The 24,354-nt window shown below is 33.5% G+C and overlaps 1 protein-coding gene across 3 annotated transcripts in view; it reads right to left on the reverse strand.

The window, feature by feature from the left end:
- The window catches only part of Skap2 (src kinase associated phosphoprotein 2), a 170,430-nt gene that overhangs the window by 53,447 nt on the left and 92,629 nt on the right, over positions 1-24,354 (reverse strand). For all 3 annotated transcript variants that reach the window (XM_076835663.2, XM_076835655.2, XM_076835647.2), the window contains 5 exons: positions 16,803-16,880; positions 15,656-15,739; positions 2,063-2,187; positions 1,124-1,187; positions 632-769 (listed from right to left, as the gene is read on the reverse strand). In XM_076835663.2, coding sequence (XP_076691778.2) covers positions 632-769; positions 1,124-1,187; positions 2,063-2,187; positions 15,656-15,739; positions 16,803-16,880 — 489 coding nt within the window. The remainder of the gene's footprint in view (positions 1-631; positions 770-1,123; positions 1,188-2,062; positions 2,188-15,655; positions 15,740-16,802; positions 16,881-24,354) is intronic.

Raw genomic sequence — 24,354 nt, forward strand, 5'->3', positions numbered from 1 at the left:
GGTCATTCTGTGTCACACAACAGATACTGAGGCATCTGAACACTAACTACACCAGGCCTGAGAATTTACAGTAAGAAACCTTTCATTTCATATTGATGTTAAAATATCAGTAAAGAAGACTCAAAAGGCCTGTTTTTATAGCTCATCAGCATTCCTCCAAAACAATGGGACACACAACGGCAAGGAGGAAGAAGAGGCAGAAGTTGATGACATATGGGGTGTGCATGGAACTTCTGGTTAATGGAAGTTCCAAGATGTATAAATAAAAAATGATGTGTGAGTTGGTGGAAAAAACTGTAAGGCAAGTCAATTTTTTAATTAAAAAATTATGTAGCATAAACAATGCTAATGAGCCAAAAGTCCCAAGAGATTAGGACTGTATCTGCTTCATTTTAATGTTCCATTCACTTTTTGTAAGCGAACATCCACTCGCTTGAAATACCTCAAGCAGAACCCTTTATGTAAAATAGGGTTTTGAAGATTTTCTTTGTCCTTGTTCCTAATAGCTCACCATTTTCTACTCAAGTGTCAACTTGATGACAAATTACACACACACACACACACACACACACACACACACATGTGCAAAAAGAACCCAAATATCTTAAATGAATCACCAGATAATAAATACCTGGAAGTTCCTCATAAATTTCATCGTCTATTGGTTGCCCACTTGTTGGTGGGTTGCTGATTGGTAGAGGATGCTCAACGTCATCATATAATTCTCCTTTTTCATCATAGTCCTCAGGAATAATATCAGATTCCATATCTAAAAAATGTTTCACGAAGCAAATTTTAAAGGGATGCAAAAGAGGCTTTATAAATTAAATTTCCTAAATAAACACAATCCTAAAAAGTGACAGTAATATTTTATGCATACTCTTCTTCATTTAAAACATTTTTTAAGTTGATCATTTTGTACATATGTGATTTTAAAGTTTCCAATTGGCATTTATGGAAAAGATGCTTTTATATATCTAAAGCAAATAGTCTCTATATTAAACCAGTCATGTTCCCTTTTTCATTCTCATTGAAGTCAATAAGCTTTTGTATATGAAAACCAAAACTACTCAGTTTTTTAGTATTTTAAGACCAGGATTACATGTTCAATTGATGTTCTTACCTTGTAATACAAATTTCAGCTGCTGTACCCATTCCTCAGCATCTTTGGGAGAAGCTGCTGTAAACTGATAAAAGAACAAACAATAAGAACACAAATCACCACTGTAGAAATGAAAAGTATGTCGCATTCTTATCATTTCTTTAAGATCATTAGTAATTCTTTTCATGTCTAGTGGTACTTTTCTTGCAAGGATGCTTCTTATAATGTACAGTTAATTTTGACAAATTTACGTAATTGAAGCAGAGGATGATGGATTTGAAACTCTGATCAGCAGCTGGCAGCTGTGCAGGAAAAAAAGCTGCTTCTCTTCATCAATGTCAAAGACAGAACTGATGAACAAAATTTGCCCTTGACAATTAGAAGACACCCATGAATTTCTTTAGACTGCTGGGTATAGTTTTCTTAAAAATGTTCTTGTCAGATTCCAACACACTACCTGACAACTTAATTAACTGGCTTTCAACTGCAATCTCAGATATTTAAAACTTATTAAACATACATTCCATATTGATGCCTAGCTGATAGCTCTTGAATTGCAGAGCTGATACGTGTCTTTATCTTCATTTTCTCCCACACCCCTAAGCAATACAATATGCATTACCACTCTAATATTTTTCCTTTGATAATTTCACTCTTTCTGCTATGTAATTCTTTTAGGAAATCATACAGCTCTATTAAAATAGATATAAAATGCTACATGTAAAGCAATTGATAAATTATATATTCACTTCATCCTTTTCAAGAAGTTATCACTTGAAGTAATCTGAATTCTTTAAAAATGTATTTTCTCTTATATGAATGTCCAATGTACAAAAACCAGTATTTTTTTATTATTACTAACATGTCAGTGAGCGCTGTTTTAACAAACTGTTAATGTCTCTATAAATGAAACCAGAACATCTTATCAACTTAATTTCAAGGCAACACAAAAACTCCAACCTGATAGATCCGTTTATCAGGAGCAGAGATTTCAAAGCAGCAATCTTTCTTTGCATCCTTCCTAAGGGTGTTATTCATTCTGACATCATAGCCATCTATTGCAAATTCACCTTTCTGTTGTTTGTCTGTTGAAGATAAACCACAGTTAGAATTTCACTTACTACAGCAAATATAAATGTTTAGTCAATTTTCTTTTATATAGATTTTCTTTGTCAACTCTTAGAAAAGAGTAATTTTGGTCATATTGTTTTAGTAATGTAATGCTTAAATAACATTTCTACATATCATTTTTAATTCTAAAATACAGATATACTGGAGACAGTTGCATCTAAAAAGGATATCTATGGGAACCAGAGATTGTGGTCTTGTTCATGAAGTGTGGATATAAGACCCTTGTATATAGGGAATATATAAGAACTAGAACTTAGAACTTGTTAGACAAACCCACTACCAACTCTGGCTCTTTCCGATTTAGAAAGTCAATGGAAAACTTGTCTAGTTGAAACTTTCTGGGTTTCATTAACTATTACCTCCTGTTACCTCCCCACCACCATCATCAAAACAAAATATATTTTCTTAAAAAACAAAACTTGGTACAAATGTAGCTCTAAATTTTAAATGCAAAGCAAAACAAAACTAATTACAAAAAAGCTATAATGTGAAAACAAAATACTTGGCTGGAGAAGGGTGGAAAAGTTTATAAGTCATAACAAAAATTGAGATTTATTAACCAGTCAATGCTAAACTAGTAGAAGCACAATTGAATCTGATGATAAATACTGAAAGAAAAGATGGCTGGAACTTTGGTCAGATATTATTTTAAAGACAAAATAGAAATGCAACAAAGAGTTTAGTACTCTAAAAATGAGAATAAAATTAGCTTTCCTACCTTACTTGGTTATGCCATTTTGATAGAAAAGCTGTATAGTTCTAGGTTATTTCTCATACTAATACATGGTACTCAAAATATGAGTAGGGGACAAACTGTCTATTGTACTAGGCTCTGAGAAAATAGAGAATGATCTCATAACGGGATAAAGGGGTCTCTCAGCTCAGTGCATCAAGGATGGAAATGTATATGTGTGTGTGTGTATCTCCTTTCCTTAAATAAACTAATTAAATTCCTGAAGTAACATATATTTTATATTTTGAAGAGCCTATCATATTCAAACTGTTGAATAAAAAGAAATATGATTTAGAAATTATTGACTTAAATCTGGACAATCTAATTGTATTTAGTCATAATTTATATATCTGAAAGACTAAAAAATTCAATTCAAAAATTTGAAGTTTGCCTACAATTAACTCTTTGAAGTTCACAAACTATACTTTTAAATTATAGCATTTCTTGAAGTGCATTTTCTCAGGTATTGATATGTTTCTATGATCAGAAAAGTTTGAGGAGATTTTTGCTGAATTAAACAAAGTTAAAAGGTTTTGTGGGGGGTGAGTTCAGATTAGATCAACATGTCCTATTTGGGATCTTTAGTAGATTTACATACTGACTGAATTTCTAAGAAAAATGTTTAGTATGCACCATTTCCAAAAATCATTCATCTATGGAACCCTTTTTAACAGAATATTTTATGGATCCAGTATGCCCAAAGTCTACTGTGCAAAATATTTAACCAGAGAAACATTGAGGGGAAAATATTAAAATAATAAATTGTTAAGAATGGTTGGTTCTAAAATTCTCTTTTAAAAAACTAACTAAAGCATTCATTCTCTCATGAATTTATAGTAAGCACTTTAAACAAGCCAGGTAGCACTTTATCATACATTTCTTATCTTCCCACTGAAATAGATACACACACACACACACACACACACAAACTCATTCTCTCTCTTTCAACAAATAGTCAATGATCCATTAGACTGCAAAAGAAATTTAATTTCCATTACAAAAATGAAAATAATCTGAGGTAATATATCAAAACCATCCAGAACAATTTTGAAAGATTCCTTTATGCCCACCCCACCCCACCCCACTCCACCAAGAAAAAGTGTTTTCAAGGAGCAGATATGGAGCAAGTCACTCTCCCCTCTGCCACACAAAGGTTCAATCTCTTCAGTTGCTAGGTCCATCTGATCTAAAGCCTGTGCTTTTTTCCTCTACTTTAGGTCTAAAATTCTTATCAGTGTAACACATGAAAGTGGAAATGCATAAGGAATGGTAGTCTACATTTGGATACGTAAAGCTGGTTCTACAAAGACTGAGTTTAGAAAAGCCACGGGGAACAGGAGACCTTCCTGCACTAGATTTTTAGGAAGCAATAAGATCAGGTGACCCTGATTTATACTAGCAGATACACTTTATACAAAATTCCCAGGAACACATTATGGGGCCATGCAGCAGATCTTCCATTAAAGTCTAAAAGGACAACCAGAGAGAGACCATGAATGCTATTTATTATAAACATTACAGATTATACAGATAGGCCATTGTCCCAGGATAGGTAAAAGAAGAAAAGCAAACTAGCAGACAGGTGTCAGAAAGATATAATACAAAAAATTGTAAGATTTTGAGATGTAGAAGTTATAAATAAAGTAGGAGAATCAAAGTAAACTTTAGCCATTGTTTAACATGTTTATTTCTTTTTGGGGTTTTTTGTTTGTTTTTTATTTTACAGGACAATGCATTTTGACATACTGTACACAAATGGAGCACAATTCTCATTCCTCTGGCTGTACATGGTGCAGAGTCACTCCAGTAGTGTAATCACACATGTATATAGGGTAATAATGTCTGTCTCATTCTACTGACCTTCTCATCCCCACAGCCCTATCCCTCCCCTCACTTGCTTTACATCTTTTATAAAAGAAAAAATTCACATACAAGTTACAAAAGAGATAAAAGATGAAGTGACATAACATAAATAAAAAGGGCTGAGACAGGTAGAGATTGAAGTGAAGTCAGCAAAGCAAGAGAAAAAACTATATAAAGGAATTGGAAAATGCAGTAGATAAATAAATGATGTATTAGAAGTGGAGTGATAAAAAGTAAAACTGACATTGCTGAAAACTAGATCATGTATACCTTGAAAAGCTCACTTAGCCTATAGGAAAACAAGTAAAAGAGGATAGGGAGAAAAGGTAATGTGACAGACATGGAGGACTGACAAAAATACAACATAAGGGAAAAAGAGTGTTCTGGAAGATGAGTAACAAAACTAGTGCCAATAATCAGACGTAACAGAAGAAAACTTCATTCTGCCAAAGACAGACCCAAGTCTGCAGAACAAAAGATGATGTTGTTTAACCAAGTGAAAGTAATAAAAAAGAAACTAATACTTAAACCTACTTGCTTGACTGGGGATAAAGAATCATATGAACAGCCAAGTGGGGTAGGGTATGGGACCAGAAAGGTTAAACAGAAGGAAATTCCTAACTCTTCCTCAATAGATTTGTAAAAGCATAATCATAAAGTAGCTTAGAGAGTCAAGGGTCCTGTGTTTTTTCTCATGTGTAAGGTAGAGTGGAAAAAGGAAAAGAAAAATGGGGGAGGGAATCTCAATAAAATAGAAGGGAGATCAGTAGAGTAGAAGAAAGAGGCAGGAAGGGAGTGAAAGGGGAAGTACTGGGGAATGAGACTGGTCAAATTATACTGTTATAGCATTTGCATGTATGAATACAAAGCAAAAATCCCACCATTATGTATAATTATATTGTACCAATAAAACTATGAAAAAAGCATACAGTATGCAAATGTGAAAAAATAAAAATTAAAAAAATAAAGTAGCTATATTTCCCATTAGTCAACATGGTACAAGAAGTTCAAGGCATAAAATGGAAGACATGGCTATAATAAGACTTGCTCTTCTCCCTCACATCAGCTTCACTTCTGGGCAGAGAAAACGTCAACATTATTTGATTATCCACAAAAATTTATATATACAGAGTAGTTCCAAGGGATTTTCTGAGATTGCTTCAAGAACATCTGTTGATTTGACACAGATTGTTAAAACCAGTTAAATGCCAACTGAATAGGAAAGAAGGTATCTAGGTTCATTTACCTATAACTGTGAAAGACTAATAAAATAATTTATCTTAGTGAACTTCACACACAGCAGAAGCTTATTCCCTTACGTGCCAAAACTTTTAAAAGTTTTAGTCATTGTGATGGAAATCTTTCTAAAATATATACTTCCTTAACTTCTCAAATAATGTGTTTTAAATGTAATTCAATGTTTCCTTGACAATCTAGCAGTATCATTTTGAGTATTAGTTTCTATAGTATGCTATAACACACTGATGTCTGCCAGATGTTTGAGCTGTTGGCCCCCCTATTAAATTTTCCTTGGCTTCTACTTCACGTTTCAACCTTGCCTCTATCCTATTGCTCAAGCTCAATGTCTACAGAGCTGGAGGCTGCCAGGAGAAACTAGAATGAAATCCATTACGTCAGTAACTTAATTTTACACAATTCTAATGCAGTATGTTCCAAGGTAAAACCAGTTGGCTCCAATCTCCTCCAAAACATAATACACGAGGCTAATGACAAAAGATTTCCTTCTACTTGTCCACTGTCTTTTAGGTTTACAGCTGCATTCTGGATTTTTTAAGCTTCCAAAAAGACAACGCACATTTACCAAGCTCCTTTCATATGTCAGGATCTTAATATAATACATCTCATATGTCCCTTGTGACAGAAGGTATATATTATATCCCAAACACTGATGGGAAAACAAACCTTAACTTAACCAACTTATAGTCACACAAATGGTTAAGTGGTAAGAACTAGGACTCTAAGCAACTGTGACACTAACCATTTCACATGGTTTCCTAGAAAGGTGTTTCCCAAAGTATATTTCAAGAAATCACTTATCTTGAATGCCTGCTAAAAATGCAGAAAGGGCTACCACTCTGCACTTGCTATACAGGAAGCTGGGTGGGTATAAGAAACCAAATTTTAGCAAGCATTCCAGGTAATTTTGATACTAAGATGTGTAAAACCACTGTCCTAGACAGAATACATGATTTATGAAGTCACCATAAAGAAAATAAGTATTATTTTACTTTTCTTTCTATAACTTGGGTCAAACTTTCTCAGCTTCCTTTATGGGCTCCTCTACCTTTTCCTGTTTCTTAAACAGCCATGATGGGTTATGTTCTAAATCCTGCTCTTTTCTCACTTTACAGAGCTCCCTGGGCAATCACATTTAGTTCTGAGGATTAAATTCCTATCAACATGGCTGTGACTCATAATTCTCTATATTTAGTACAGTTTCAAAACTATATATCCAAATCTTCATCTATGAGCTCTATGTTTCCTCTTTTGAATGTCCTTCAGATACAATGAACAGAACACACTCAAAAGGAAGATCATATATCCATTCCCAACACTTGTGATCCCCAATTCCTATGATATTTCTTGTAGTTCCCATTTCAATAATTAATACTTCCTTTAACTCAAGCCCCCAAACAGGAAAACTGAGTACCGTTTTTTATTTCCCCTTTTCCTTCACCAGGTTCCCCTATGCTCCCCCAAATACCCACTGCCACCTACCAAAATCCAATCAGTGCTATTTTTCTTACAAATATACTTGCTTTTTCCCTTCTTCATTGGCCCTTAGAAGATATGCTTAGAAAAACCACTCTCCTTTCATTTTAAATACATCAACTATTAAATCATTCCAAATCCTTTATGACCCTTATAAGCCATATGTATTTATCAACTGGGACTCCCCAGAACCCAATCTTTCCTGTTTTTGTCCTGAGATTATTGGGTATGGGGCCTAGATTCCTGCCACAGTAGAGGGAGAGTGGCAGATCTTCCCTGTTCCAGCTCAGCAAGCAGATGTTCCAGCCTGGAACCTCAATCTGAAGAGAGTAACAAACCAATCAAGAACATTCGAAATCCATTCTGGTGGCAGTGAACAGTGCAACATCACATGTCCTGGCACAGCAAGGCCAAGGCCAGCAGTGTGTTCCAACCAGACTCTGCAGGGACTGGGCTGAAATTCCGCCACCTTGCTCCTCTTGGTTCTCGCTTACTTTCTGGCATGGTTGTTCGCTTTCCCATCAATTCTGCCTAAAGGCTGATACTCTCCTAACAGTTTCGTCTTCTGCATCAAACTGGTTTCTGCTGTTGGTTTCAAGACACTAACTTGGCACAATGGCTAGTAAATAGAAAGCCATGCACTGTTCAGCCATGTTTGAGAATATCTGGTAGTTTTATTTAAGAAGGTCTTTTCCCTCAGTGAACAACTCATATTATACTTGTAGGTATGAAAACTGATTAGGAAAGAAGAGGAAAAGATGTCCCATGACACTAAGTCCTTTCACTAAACATTGTCACAACTGACACAAGTAGTGGTAGGACCTCATTTAAAGATAAATGAACATTTTCCTTTTGTTTGTTCAGATCACAGAAATACAAGTGCTAATGCTTGAAATATACTTTTTGGTGCTTTGAGTTTGACTGTGAGGAGATACCAGATTACTAAATGAAAAATATTATGAGCTATCTATATATTTGTTGATTAGCTATGAGTGACAATACATTTGTGGGTCCAAAAGAAACGTTTTAGCAAAAATTAAATATCTGGATAATATGGTTTGATGGCAGGTATTTCAAAACCTTTTTCTTGCTTTAGAATAAGAGTACACTGCAAGCATAACTATCAAGTGATTTTTGTACACAGTCACTATTATATTTTGGATATGAAATGTCCCCCAAAAGTGGCTTGTTGAAGGCTATGGAGGTGGTGGAACCTCTAGGAGGTCTGGCCTGGAGGAAGGAAGTTAGGTCATTGGAATTATGCCCTTGAATGGGTGATTAGCGCCCCAGCCAACTCTTCTTTCCTGTTTTTTCAGCCATCATGAGATGATGGATAGCTTCCTCTGCACCAGGCTCCTACCATGATGTACTGCCTTGAAGGTCCAAAAGCAATGGGTCAATAGACCATAGACTGAAAAGTCTAAAATTGTGAGCCAAAGTGAACATTTCCTCTTTATAAGCTGATTGTCTCAGGTATTTTGTTATAGTAATGGAAAGCTAACATAGCCACACATTTTCTTTTTAACTACTTAAACCTTTATTTTATTTTTAATTAAATTATTTTAACTGATACATAAAGAAATAAAAATTGTTCAGATTTATGGGGTATTATATAACCACACATTTTTAACCATAGGTATTAACTTGACTTAAAAACAAGATAGTATGAAGTAGTTGTGAATAAAGAATAAGTAATTTACAGGCAGTATTGCAGGAAGAGAAGTTAAAGACTTTATTTCTACTTTTTAAAAAAATATCTACCATTTTCCCCCAAAATTAAAATTCAGATAATAATTATGGTATGGCTTTTGAGACTACCACAACAAAAAGTACTATTAAGAAAACTACTACACAGAGAATATTTTACTGTCCTATAGATGTTATCTTCTTAGAGCCTCCTACAGAGTGAATGCTGCTGCTGTGATTCTCACAACATGAGAGTGGCTCAAGATGAGCAGCAGCTCCATGTGCACTCAAGGTCGCACAGCCTCTGCCTCCACACATTCTCAGTCACTTCAATTTCAGAATGCATCATGCCTCCAGCCTCACCTTCTCCAAACCTTCCCCTGTCTGCTGATGTGGCCTTTCCAACATCCAATTAGAGCTTGTCATGCCATCTGTTGTTTACTTTCAGTGCTTAGAAACATTAACTGTCCCTCAGACAGGAAAGCCTAAACTCCTGACAAGGGCAGATCAACTCTTCACAATTTGACTTCACCTTCTGTAGCTCGGGAGTCCTCACTCACCTCACCCACTATTCCAGTGAGCTGGCTCCCATGAATCCCACTACATAATGGGTCCTCTGTGCCCGCTCCTCTGAGCCAATGTATTACAGTGCTTTGCAATAATGGCATCTGACATACAGACGCTCAAAGAATACCTACAGGTATGGATGTTGCTAAAGCTATGTGTCTATCTAAGTATGCTCATCTATCTATGCACCCATATAGTAAAGCAACATCTGAATATTTACATAAGTAGATATCAATTTTCCTTTCAACTTCTCTATACTGTAACAAGGTCTTCTAGCTACCAAGGCAGAAAATAAAGGCATATGTTTTATTTAAGGTTTATTGCAATAAAGTAAGAGATAATATTTGCATATCAAAGACCCAAAAGTCTATAAAATTGCAATGATTCTTGATAAGGCAGAATTAATGATTCCTAGTTCTTAAGGGATAAAGATTATTCTACACATATCGAATGAAAACAAAATTGCAATACAAATCATAAAAATATCAGAATCCACTTACACATTTCATATATATCATCAGGATATAGTTATAAAATATTGATGCCCTAACCCAGAAATAATTTTCAAACTTAACAGATATGTTCTCTTTATTCCCATCAATGGTGAAGTTGTGAAGAAAGTGAGAGAGAGCAGACGGTCAATTTCAATGAAAAATTTAAGTTCTCTGCCAAATTCTGAAAGTTTTGTCACATTACATTATCTGTTTTATGCCCAATTTTCTACTGACTTTTATTATATGTAGGAGATATATTATAATGAAAAATTACAGCCACAAATATAATAAATAACCTTTGATATACATTTAGAATGACTTGGTAGGACCAAGGCTCCTTGTAGCTGCCATTTACTGGATGATGCTGAGATATTCTTTAATTAAGAGGGCAGAATATGTCCTAAAAAGAGGTGGGTACTATGAACTGCCAATCCCAACCCTCCTTAAGTGAAAAGAGAAAAGGTTCATATCATAATGGTCATTCAAGATCATATGAAAGGTAAACAGAAAAAGAAAAAAAAATAACAGATTCCTAACTTGCCCATCATTTACGGGCACCTTGGAGTGGTTGATAACAATCACAAAGTTGTAGAGAAAGCAAAGCTTGAGAGCCAGAGAGATCTGCATTAAATCTCTGCTCCTCAACAGTCCTGTGTTAACCTCTCTTGCTTAGACTAATTAAATGTCCTCCTAAATAGTCCTGTTGATCCCATCTTTTCCCATTCTGATACATCCTCCACAATACTATCATGATTAATTTTTAAAAACCAAATCTGGCTATATAGCCCTCTGCTTAAAGGCCATACTCAAGAACTTTAGGAAAGTCCTATTCTCAACAGGCTCTTACCAATCTGATATAATTTACTTGCTTAGCATTATCTGGCCCCTCTCCTCACTCACTCCACACACCACCAGCCTTGTCCTAACAATGATCCCATTCATGGCCTTTTGAAACCCAGAACTTCTACTGTTCTCTTGCCTGGTATGTTGTGCCCCTCTCTTCCTTATCTCGGTCCATTTGTGCTCCTATAACACCCACAACAAGGTAACTGATGAACAACAGAAATTTATTTCTCAAAGTTCTGGGAAGTTCAAGATCAAGGCACCAGCAGGATCATCATCCAGTGAGGACTGCTCTCTACTTTAAGATGGCACTTTGTTGCTGCATCCTCCAGAGGGGACAAAGCAGAAGGACAAAAGAGGCTTTTTTATAAAGGGATTTACCTCATGTACATGGGTGCCCTTGTGGCCTAGTCATCTCCTTAAAAGTCCCATCTCTTAATACTATCTCCTTGTACGTTTGGTTCCAACGTGTTAATTTTGGAGGGAAACATATATTCTGAGCATATCATTTACCCAGCAAGCTCCTATTCATCATTTAAGGCCAAACACAATGTGTTCTCATCAGCAATTCTTCCTTAACTCTCCTGGACAGTTATCTCTCACTTCTTTGAAATCCAAAGATATTTTAGTTATTTCCTACACCGCACTGCACTGCAATTATGTCTAGCTGCCCAGCTCCCACCTCTGATCCCATAACATTTTTACTTCTTCTCCCTTATATCCAAAAAAGTATAATTGTGAGCACCTCTAAGGATCTTTAGACTCCCCCAACCCAGTGCTTTTATCTACTGAGTGTTTCACAAATGTTTAACGAATAAAAATATGAATTCATGAGTAAGTGAATGAATGAATGGAAATCTGAATATCTAGGATCTACAATCACAGGAAAAGGAAAGAGATGAGAGGATGGATGTGATTTCATAAAGTAATAAAATATGTACTATATATATTTGTTATTTAAGGGCCCCAAATGGCTATGAATAATAAATACAGACAATATTTACGGGTACAAAGGTAAGTGCATTATATACCCTAGAGAATGGAACTACTCTTTCTAAGCCATTACTATCTTGATAGGTCAATATGTTTTTGGCACACACAATAAGGCAGAAAATGTGAGCTGTATATCTGTCAAGCAGTAACAAAGTACAGTTTAACCTAGTAAGTAGTATCAACTCCTTCTGTGCCTCTATAATCCATTTATCTAAATTCTACTTAGTGGGAGGATTACAGTTCTCATATATCTAAATAGCTCTTGCTATTTAGGTAAATGCTTCACACAACAAAACAAAGCTGCACAAATTAGCCACCTTATTTCACAAAAGAAGATAAAAATATTTGACACATTTCCTGGAAAGAAAATAATATAAAGGAAAGAAATCAGGGTAATGGGAAAAAAGCAAATTAAAAATGTCTAGAGGCCGATATTTTCCAAAGAGCCTAAAGGAGAGGAACTAATTTGGAATTCCAAAGAAGCAGCCAAAGGAGAAAAGAACCACAAGAAACAGACTGAAATCACACTTGAAACAGGAGGCTTTATAGTAACTGACAGCAAGAATTTGAGGAAATAGAAGCCAGATATTCAAATACTAACATGAAAAAAAGAATGGTAAAATGTTAGGTTTTTTAGAGTTATATAGTTATACATAGTAGTTGGATTCACCTGAATAAACTCACATATTCATGGAATTCACTTTCAGTTCATGATCTGCCTCCTTATTCCTCCTCCTTTTCCTTCCCATCCTCCCTCCCCTTCCCCTTATTCTTTCCTCTACTCCACTAGACTTCTTTTTGCTCATTTATTTATTTATACTTGATTGTTTTTTTAACCTATGTATAAAGGTGAAGTCCTCTGTAGTTTATATATGCACATAACTTGATGTTTTAGGAATTCATTCTGCATTGCCTCCCCTTCCCCATCCATCCACTGTGCCTCTCTATCTCCTTCTTTGATATTATTGATCTTCCCTTTATCCTTATATTATTCAACCCTTCCCTTCCCTTTTCCTTTATTTTATTCTAGCTTCCCCATATGAGGGAAATGATTCGACCTTTGAGTTTTTGAGTTTGGCTTATCTCATTCAGCATGATATTCTCCACTTACCCACAAATGCCATAATGATATTCTTTTTAAGGCTGAGTAGAACTCCACTGTTTATATATATGCCACAGTTTCTTAATCCATTCATCTATTAACTGGCATCTGGGTTGATTCCATAATTTAGCTATTGTGAATTCTGCTGCAGTAAATATTGAGATGGCTATATCGATATTGCTATAGTATTCTGATTTTAGATCTTTGGGGAAAATATCAAGGGTGGGGATAGCTGGGTCATATGGTGGTTCCATACCTTGTTTTTTGAGGAATCCCCATACTGCTTTCCAGAATGGTTATACTAATCTGCAGTCCCACCAACAATGTATAAGTGTACCTTTCCCCTCACAACCTCGCCAGCATTTATTATTGCTTGTATTCTTGATCATAGCCACTCTGACTGGAGTGAGATGAAATCTTTGTATGGTTTTGATTTGCATAAAATGATAATTTTTAAAAATCATAATTGGTTGAGAAGACTAAATGAATCACAAAGTTGTTAAAATGCAAATTACTAAGAATGTCACTGACTCAGGAGGTCTCAACAAGTAAGAACAGGACTGAGAATTTACATAATATCCAAAAAATTCTATTTAGAATTTCTTTATAGAACTTTGGCCTTTGAAGTAAATATAAATACTCCAAGAGTTCAAGGAAGGTTCTTACTGAACTGGACCTAAGTATAGGTATATACCAGTTTGAAATGGTGGAAACACTGACAGTACTACTCATTGATTCTTAAAAGAAATTAGAAATGAGAAGCCTAATTAAACCAAAGACACAGGATTTGAAACCTCCCTCCAAGACTTGTGAAAAGGAGGATTTTTTTTTTTTTTGGTGTGGAAAGCTGACCTTGATCTAAATTCACAATATTTACAAAAATCATACTTCTATAATAGTAACACAAACTTATAATCTATGACAATCATAACTTGTGCTTTAAGTTTTCTGATAAAACCACCTACTTATAAAAAAAGCTTATTTGTTTATGGTTGTTTATGGTTTACACTTCACTGATGCCATTATCTGAGCATATTATAGATTACTGATGGAATACAAGCTGGCCATAGGTGCTTAATTCATTAATTCCATTAGCCAAAAGATGAGACCAACTTCTAGTATTATATAAGTATTTCAAAAACTATCTGAAATACAATAGTCTCGTCTGCATGTTTTAATAAGAAGGGGAAATCCTTAAAACCACAAATAATATCAAATAAAACATGAATTTCCAAATAATACTTAGAAGTAACAAGCTCATGAAAAAAATACATTTAGTGATTCTGGGACTTTATGCCTTTTTCTTCTTAAAAATGCTCCTTCTAGAAGTGAATATTTATGTGACCCTTACTTTATAATATTCAATTTCTGACCTGCTTTGCTTTCCCTAGGAAAAAAAGCAAAACCAAGAATTTACATTCTTTAAATTTCATTATTTTATGCCTATGTTTATTCAAATAAGAAACAAACAACATGAACTATGACTAAAAGGCTTATTAATCAACAAATGAAATTACAAAATGCATCCTACTATTTGTAAATTAATACAGTGGTTAACAACAGTGGTTAAGAACCTGAACTCTGACCATACTACCTAGGTTATAGACAAATTCTATATCTGCCATTTACCAGTTCTGTGACCTAGAACAAAACTTAACCTATCTATCCTCAGTTTTCCTAACAGTAAAATAAATGAGGCTAGTAATAGTACCTACTTCATATAGTTGTTGTAAGTCAATCAAATTAATATAGCTGCCATGCTTAGGCAGCTAAAATGCTTACACAGGATCCAGAATATAGTAAACCCTGTGTACATGTTTGCTATTGTTATTTCCATCTGTAAAGGGAGCCCAGACAGGTGGTGTGCACATTTAATTTCATCTGAATTTTTCCTTTATTTTCTTTTCCTGCCTTTATAATTTTACACCTGTATGGTCTTTGTTTTTCCAGAAATTCTACAACTGTTGCCTGAATGATAAATATTTCTGAAGGTGAAAGGACATGGATGAAAGTTATTTACTCTCTTTCCTAATTTGAGAAACACAACTAGGGATGGGGTTATAACTCAGTGGTAGAGCGCTTGCCTAGCATGTGTGAGGCACTGGGTTTGATTTTCAGCACTGCCTATAAATAAATAAAAATAAAGGTCCATTGACAATTTAAAAATATTTTTTTAAAAAAGAAACACAATTGAGTTAACTTTTAGGGCAATCTGGAATTCATAACATTTGTCAAATAATGAAATAGAATTATAAATTACTCTTAGACTATAATTATTAAAAATTCTTTGTTGTACTTTCTCCATTTGTCTTCAGTTTATCCTGTACCCAAAAGTTAGGGTAAGGGGACAGTAAAATGGTGCCCAAACCTCAAGCAATAGAAGTTGTTATAACTGAACACTAACCTACCTTTATCACTTCCATAATAATAGAACACTGTTTTGCTGAGAGCACACCACCGTTTCTGCCATTCAAATCCCAAAAAGCTGTGATCTGCAATAAAAGGGGAGAAAAAATAGTTTAGATAACACACATGCCATACAAATATAAGGCCATCTCCTGGTAAAAGAAAAAATTAGTTAATTTTTCTAAGGTTGCTTTTAGCTCTAAAATTCTATGACTAATTAGTATGTATCCTCTATTCCAAGAGACAAAAAAAAAAAAAAAAAATCCCAATAAAGCTAAAAGGAATAAAGTAAAGCAGAGATGGTGCTTGCCACTCTTTTGTGATCAACTGCCTGGTAACCAAACTTCCCTGATAGAGAGAGTTTCAGAAAGGTGTCCTATGTGTAGCCTTGAGATAATTGATTCATCTGGGGTTTTGGTTTCTAATCTGTTATAAAAAGGATGGTAGGACGAGCTGACCTAGATTATTTCTATTAAATCTTTCAGCTTTAAAATTCAGCTAAGAAAGCTCAGAAAAGCAAACAGAATATAAACAAAAGAGCCCAAAGGGATTACCCGAGAGATAAGCAGAACAGTAATGAAGAGTCTTTCTGCCCTTCACTTCCCATATCATAACACCACCTCCATATTTCGTTTCCATTAAACTTTGGTGTTGAAAGAATGAGACCATCTGGTCAACTCCCAATTATTATGGCCAATGGAGAGGAACACCGAAATGAATAAAAACAGTGGCAAGACAAGATGCCAGGCTTGATCTGAACCAGTCCCGGTGTGTGCCAGGTTGGGTGCAGGACAGAATGCTGCTCAACAGGGTGATTAACAGTGAGAAATCCCATCCCTGGGAACAGTGATGGTCCACAGCTTTCCTAGAGGATGGGGAAACAGTTCCTGAATAATTCATAAACAGCTCAGGCTGACAACTAAAAACATGACCTAATGTTTTGTTATTTAAAATGATTTAAAGCTAAAAGTTATATTATTTTATGGTTTGGATAATGTCATCCAGATTTTCTTATGGTCCTAAACTCTTCTACTTAAAGAGCATACTGGCTACACATGTATACTGCATGTATACTGCAGTATTCTCTCTTTATATTTTATCTAAGGAGGAAACCATTTTTAGATTTTTCATTAGACTCTTACAGCCTACCTTTTCTGCGTTTTTCAAGGTAGCCAGCCTTCAGGATGAAAGGAAGGTCCTGTGCTGCAATTGGAGGAAACTGGTTTCCTGTGGAAAGTGGAAAAGAAAAACAAAATTGAGGTGGATAATGCATTTTAGAAAAACCAAGTGCCAGACCTCATTAGATTCAGTGTATTTTTAATTATTGAAATTGTTTAAATTCCCATTAGTCTTGTTTCAGGTCCTCTTTTCCTATAAATCTCAAGAGCAAAAAAAAAAAAAAAAAGTTCTTCCCTCCTACATCTTAATATATTATAGTCCCCAAATACAGAAATGTTCTACAACTGAATGATCTCCAGAGGATGATATTTTTCTATTTATATTTCTATAAGGACAGGACTTAAAAACTATTAATGGATAAATGCAATAAATCCCTGAAAGAAAGTTCAGAAATTTTAAAAAATCATATAATTCTTTACATTTCTATAGATTAACTCTTCAAGAATTTCAATGCATTTTGACTGTTACTTGCATATCCTTATTCCTACCAAGTAAACATAAAATTATTTTTCTCAAAATTAAATGCTAAAATTTGTTTCTCTGAGCCTTTATCAAATATTTTTTCTCCCTGATTGTATTTGCAGATAATCTTACAGACATTCAAGTAAATGAGTATTCTTTAGGTTTTTCTAGGGAAAAGAGTCTAAAAACTAGATTTATCTGACAGAACAATCAAAAGCAAATATTGGATCCCTATAAAAAATCTAAAGATTAAACCTAGAGTTAAGTCAAATTGCAAATTTGTGTATTTATGGTGATAGGCAACTCAATAGTTTCACAAGGGTCCACCATTTTTATAAACTTCATTAGAAATATAATTGTTACACCCAGCATTTTACTAGAATTCTAACAATTGAAAACCACCAATTTAATTAAAGTTTCTATGGAATACATCCAATAGAATAAGTTTTAATATAGCATATGATAGAAATGTGTTTGGTAGGAAGCTGATTACATATAAATTCATCACAAAATTTTATCAGTTTTTAAAAAATATCCCAGGAATTATGGTTCTGTAGGTATAAAATTATAGACACATTTCCTGAAGAAAGAAACCTTAAAGTTAAAATCACTAATTTCAGTTCCCTGATGGATTAATTTCACTCAGTAAGCACAAAACAGTATAGTGATAGTGATGATAGTGGTCTGATTTAGTTCACTGAGGAGTTAAATGTTCTTTACATTCAGAATAAATAATTTCCAAATCTTAAGAAAACTCAAATTATTACTTTTAGCATAGCTTTCAAGTTTAAAAAAAGGAAGGGAGAAGAATGGGGAAAGAGAAGAAAGAGAGGGATGTTAGATTTTGCTCAGGTGAATATATACATAACTTGAGTGTTTTGCTTTAAGAAAAATGTTAATTAAATTTCTACCTGATAAATCATAATAATATTTCATATCATAGGCAATACTTATTCTGATTCTAAATTCATATTTCTAATACAAAAATCTTTACTTTCATTCCTGGGGAGGAGGGAAACAAGACATTTTTAACTGAAATTTTATTTTTCTAAATCATTATTGCTACTTGTCCAATATTCAGAATTTGCTAAACAGCTATATGAAATTTTTCAAAAGTACATCAGTAGTATTCCCCTTAAATATTTTATATTTTATATTTATTTCTCAGAAGAACCATTTGAGTTGTGTAGCACCATAAACATTTAAATACTTACTACCTTCTGATGGCCGCAAGAAATTGGAAATTTGCTACAAGATTTTATTTTTTTACTACAAGATTTTAAAAAATGAATTCTCACATCATTTAGACTCATTCCACTATACCTATAAATAGTGGTATAGTAAAAAATAGTATTTTACCAGCTAAGAAGACTCAGATTGATCCAAAGAATTAAAATACTACAAATTAGATTTTGATAATAATAATACATAATTGTATTGATAATAATAATTGATAATAATAATACATCACGAAAAGGAAGTTAAGACTAGCACAAATCTACCTAGCGGGCAATATGAAGAACTGCCAAACATTTGCCGTGCACAATTACATTAGCTCCTATAAGAAACTGAAAACACCCAATTATACAACATGCCAGTGAATTTACAATTATACTATTAGATCTATTAACACTATCAAAAATTCATACCCTTGTCCTAAAAATAAGTTTTAAACCAGACCATAGTCCTTTAACATACTGTAGACATTCAATGTATGCTAGATTTAATTCATTATTATAATTAACCACTAAGATGTTAGTATAACTGCAACTATTAGTTGGATGGATGCTAATGTAATACTATGCTGTCTAGAGAATGTTCATCAGAAAGACAATAAAAGCATGACTTAGAAACTATCAAGTTAAACACTGTAGTTATTTTCAAAGCAATTAAAAGATTTCCTTTGATAAGGTAAAAGTGAAATGAATAAATCATATTCTAACTAATACTCTAGACCAGTCTATTTATACTACAGAAAATTACTACATGAGCTTGGTTAAGGGGCCACAAGTTTTCAGTACCATGAGGAAAGAGGAAAGGCCAGTTTTCTTTTTCCAAAAGGAACTTACATTTCTTATATGATAGTTCCACTTTTCTAAAGCAGGTTGAAAAATCAGACATTAGAACTAACACCCATGTTTAGTTGCTTGGGCAACTGAGCAAGAAAGGGGTCTCCTTCCAATCTGCAACTTTTACTCAACATGAAACCTCAGGAGGATGAGATAGCTGTAGCAAAAGTAGAGGGACACATCAGAAGCATTCAAACAAAAGGCTCTATCTAGACTACTCTCAACTAGTTCTGGTGGGATATGGAATTTTAAAACTTCAAATCCAGAGCGTACTTGACATTGATAAAGTTGGAGGAGGAGAGCACTGCTTTTGAAGACTATGTGTCCATGGATATGGCTAACAAGATCTAAAATCCATCCTGTATCACTGCAATTAAAAAAAATGCTTGAAATATGAGAAAGAAATCTGTAGAAATTTTAAATACTTAGGTCTTGAATTAACTTTTTATTCAGTTTCCTTTCTACCTACTTGGTTCTTCATGTGGGATTAAATAGGTATGTTTCATAAGAGATGTGACTCAAACATTTTCAAAATAGACAAACAATTATTTTTTATTATCCTTTTTAATTTTAATTTTTGATAGCAACTTTGATGACCAATTTATATGTAGTCTTCTAAAGTATATGAAACCTTATTTTACTTTTATCATTAATAAATCATAATATTACAGCCTTCATTGTAATAATATGTTCACACTTTTATGATTGTTCAATTTAGACTTTATACAAAATTTCTGCTAGGTTTCTGAGCCTCACCTTTTCTCTTTATTAGTTGGCATTTATATAGTCTTCAATATGAACCCTAAAGCTTTCAAGTCATATAATTTTTTCCACTACTTTTATGCAACTAAAAAGTTTCTTTTCTTTTATATTGAAAGGGAAGGAAGAGATACAACAAGGATTGTTTTTTGCTCATGAGACTTCTCTCTTTGAATCACAATCTTCTTGGTCTATTCAGTCAAATATTTTGAGTCACTACATGATGTAAAATGTTTTCCTTCAATTACAAAAAGTTAAGGATAAGCTCCTCTAATTCACATGAACAAAACATCCATATGTTTATGTAAACCTTTTTTAATTCTTCATTTTCACCTTATACTTGGGATACTGGGTCCCTAAATTGACCACCCTCTGGGGGGAGACATAGTGCTTCCTTTGTTCTCCTCTAAATTCATGTAATGAACTTCATAACACTCCCTGGTCAGGCAGTATTCCCTGAATTTGGTAAACAGGCCCATTTTCAAAATGTACCTATCCACTCAATGGTTGCTTTATTTAAATCGCATTATATTAGGCTTTAATTTTCCTAGAACACAATCTCATTTCAAGCTGGAATACTCTCTCCTTCTCCTCCTGGAGTAACATCTCATGGCTGTTTAATTGCCTAATTTTTCTTAAGAAGTGATCATGACCCCCAGCATCACAAACACACAAAAAAATTTAATTTAAAAAAAAAGAAGTGGCCATCAGAATTGAAGTACATTTTCAGGTGCTATTTCATAATGCCAATATCCGAATGCATCATAATCTTGTATAAGGTAATAAAAACTTTTTGTCTCCAATGTATTCCATATGATGCCAGTACCTTTACAACATTTTGGCTGAAGAGTATATTGGGTACTGAGCTTTAGGAAAACAGTCTATAGATGTACTTCAGTCCCCAGAAATATGACTGGCTCAGAACTTATCATTAGTTCACTACTTTGCAATTGCACACATAAACTTGGGTGTCATTTTCCTGATTCTAGAAAATAGGCAGAAGATGCAAAGATGCAAAGTCACTGTCCCTCTTTTTCTTATTATTCTTAAAATGTTTTAAGTAAAATAATTCACCATTGTATCTGCAAAACAAAAAACAAAACAAAATAAAACTCTGTACAAAGAGACCTAAACTTAACTTGAAAATATGGACATGTGTATATGTTATATACATATAATACATATTATGTAAGTATTATATTATATATAATATTATATATTATATAATATTATATATATATTTGTGTGTATATTAGATAGATAGATAGATACACAAATATATATATTTTAAAAATAGTTTAGGGATACATCAGATATCCAGAGTTTAGCTTTACATTGATACTGACTTCAAAACCCACAGTATAGGTTAAAGATGTCTATAATCAAATCCTAGTTCTGTAAATCTGTGACCTTAAATATGTCACTTGGTCTATCTAGGACTCCATTTCCTCATCTAAAACATAAAAAAACAGGTTAGTTCATCTTGAAGGCTCTCCCAATTCTAGGACTCCATAAACTATATGCATACACATGTTTTTCTTATGCTTTAACAACTGGCCAAGATCTAAAATTAATTTAACTTTCAAAGATATCAACTGTGGAAACTGTTCATATTTTGTGTGGGGGGGAGTGGTCACTTCCTTTATATCTAGCATAGAAAAATTTCACATCATTTCAAACATTTTATTTCTAGCTAGAATGTTAGCCTATTAATGTCTGTAAAGAAAATAAGCATATAAATTAAATATTTTCCATATTCTAATAATTATTTTCTACACGAGAAACTGGAATTTCAAATCCTTTTATCAGTTTTTAGTGGCAAAAAGGAAATTATTATATATTTAATCATTATATATTCAATAGACATATCAAACAATAACTTTTAAGAAAATAATAACCCTAAAAGTTGACCAATTTTGTGACATAAGCACAATTTCATGGAGCTTGTCACCACTATTTCTTCAGAAGGGATTAACCAAGTAAGACTAATACTGGTGACTCTAAAGTTACCATGATATTTCCTTTTTAAAAACAAAGACAGAAAAGCTCACAGCATGCCTAGACACAAAGATGGTCAACTTCCAATTAGCAGAACCACAGAATTCTCAGGAGGGTTAGGCTGTGGGGACAAGGCCTTAAAGACTGATAAAGCAGTCTATGTAATGACACAGGGCAAAAGCAGAGGTTGCAATCACAGGTTTACCATCTGTTAGTCTCCTCCCTTTTCTGTAAAGTGGCAAGCCACTTTGAAAGCTACCAAGCAAAAACTGAAAAACCATTAGGGTAATTCAACTTTGCCTTTATTCACTCTACTTCATGAAATGGAAATTCCAATAGCCTCAAGAGAATTCCAATGTGTCTTCAGTGAGTCTATGTGGGACCAAAGAAGACAACAATAGCTATCAATATTATTATCTATATGCATGGAGGAAGTGCTCATGAATATAATACAAAGATTGTTTGTTCAGAATCCAATCAAAAGCTTCTATTTTATATCAAATATTTATTGATTTACTTACTTATTTGTGGCTGTACTAGTTTTCATGGAAATCTACCAAAATATATAAAATTCAAATGGCAAGACTGCAGAATAATTAGGAGAAACCTGAAATAAAGTATGTTCACCAGTATCCACTAAAATCGGAGTCAAAAAGTCACAGGCCAAAAGTATGTGGGAATTATACCACCAATAGGGTTCAATTATCTTATCCCATCACTTAGAAGTGTTCCTTTAGAGTATGGGTAAGTATATGACCAGAATCTGAACTACTTGATTATTGTCTGTGGATAGCTTTTTTTAAACAAGTCTTCAACATAGGATTGCTGCCCCTTTCTCACCAATCAAGATGAGAAAAGAAATCTCTTTATGATTTCTCATTCTTTGATCTAATAATAGACCATCAGGTATCACATTTTTTGTAATATATTGTTTGTTCCTTATAGGATTAAAAAAACATATTTTTTTAAATTTTAAAATGCCAAATTTATTGATTTGTGGAAAACTCTGTAAGAATCCCTCAACTATTTCTAAGAATGATAGCATATGAATATACTGAATCAATCATTCAAAAATAAGATTCAATATGAGAAATTCCACATTACAGATAAGATTATAATCATATATTTATATAAGGTACCCTCTTTTTATATTGATAAAAACTTTTTAATAATAGATCTTTAAGTTTCACAGAAAGAATAAAAACCAAATTGTATCATCTACATAGGGGATTTTTCAACCCAGACTCTGAAAGCTAGAAGATCCTGGAACAACATATATCAAAACTACTTTGTATTTGTCTATATTTTAATTATCTGCTCTGCCCAAAAAATTAACTGAATTCAGAAAAACAATAGCCTCCAAGAAACAAACACCTTGAAAAAATGAAACACAACCTTAAAATGGAATACATATTTCTTCTTAAACTATAAACATAATCCTAAATGTATACAAATTTTCACAGGAACTCTTATTTAAAAACTCAATATATACAATTATGAATTAAGTTTTAAAGTTTTTCTTCACCACAATCAAGATGTCCCAAATCTGATATTATATCTTTAAACTGTGGTTAAAACCCTTGGGTTTTCTATTCAAATTGCCCCTAAACCACTAGTTTTGTGACTTAGGAGGTTACTTCAATGCATTAAACTTTATTTTTGAACATACATAATAAGAGAGCTTACTCTGGAGAAATACTGTGGGAAATTAGAAGGTCAACACTGAGGATAATCCTTTAAGAGATGTTAGTTGTTATAATTACTACTATTTTTAAAATGACAGATATGTCACAAGTCCCTTGTTCTACACATAAGAAAACAATAAGATGAAAATAAACCATTTGAATAAAAACATGAAAGTTAAACACTGCTTAGCAATACAAAATTTTTTCCACTTGTAGATATTTGGCCAAAAAAAAAAATCTGATCCATGAAAAAGCTCACAAAGGTATTATATGTAAGATTAGTATAAATGAAAAGGAACAATCCATTCACTTATTAAACAAATATTCACTATTGTACATTATTTGCCGGCCCTTCTCTAAATATTACTTAAAGAAGGCAACTTGGAAAAATAAAACTCAATATTGAAAATTTGTTGAAGGCATTTAGGAGAAAAGTCAAATAATCTATGTATAAAATGTAACGAATAGCAATTAATAATTGGTTCTACTCCTTTATTCCTTCCCTGTTATCTCTTATCAAACACAACCTTTTCCACATCTCTATACTTA

This window comes from Callospermophilus lateralis, chromosome 1 (genome assembly GCF_048772815.1).
Source record: "Callospermophilus lateralis isolate mCalLat2 chromosome 1, mCalLat2.hap1, whole genome shotgun sequence".
Classification (NCBI taxonomy): domain Eukaryota; kingdom Metazoa; phylum Chordata; class Mammalia; order Rodentia; family Sciuridae; genus Callospermophilus; species Callospermophilus lateralis.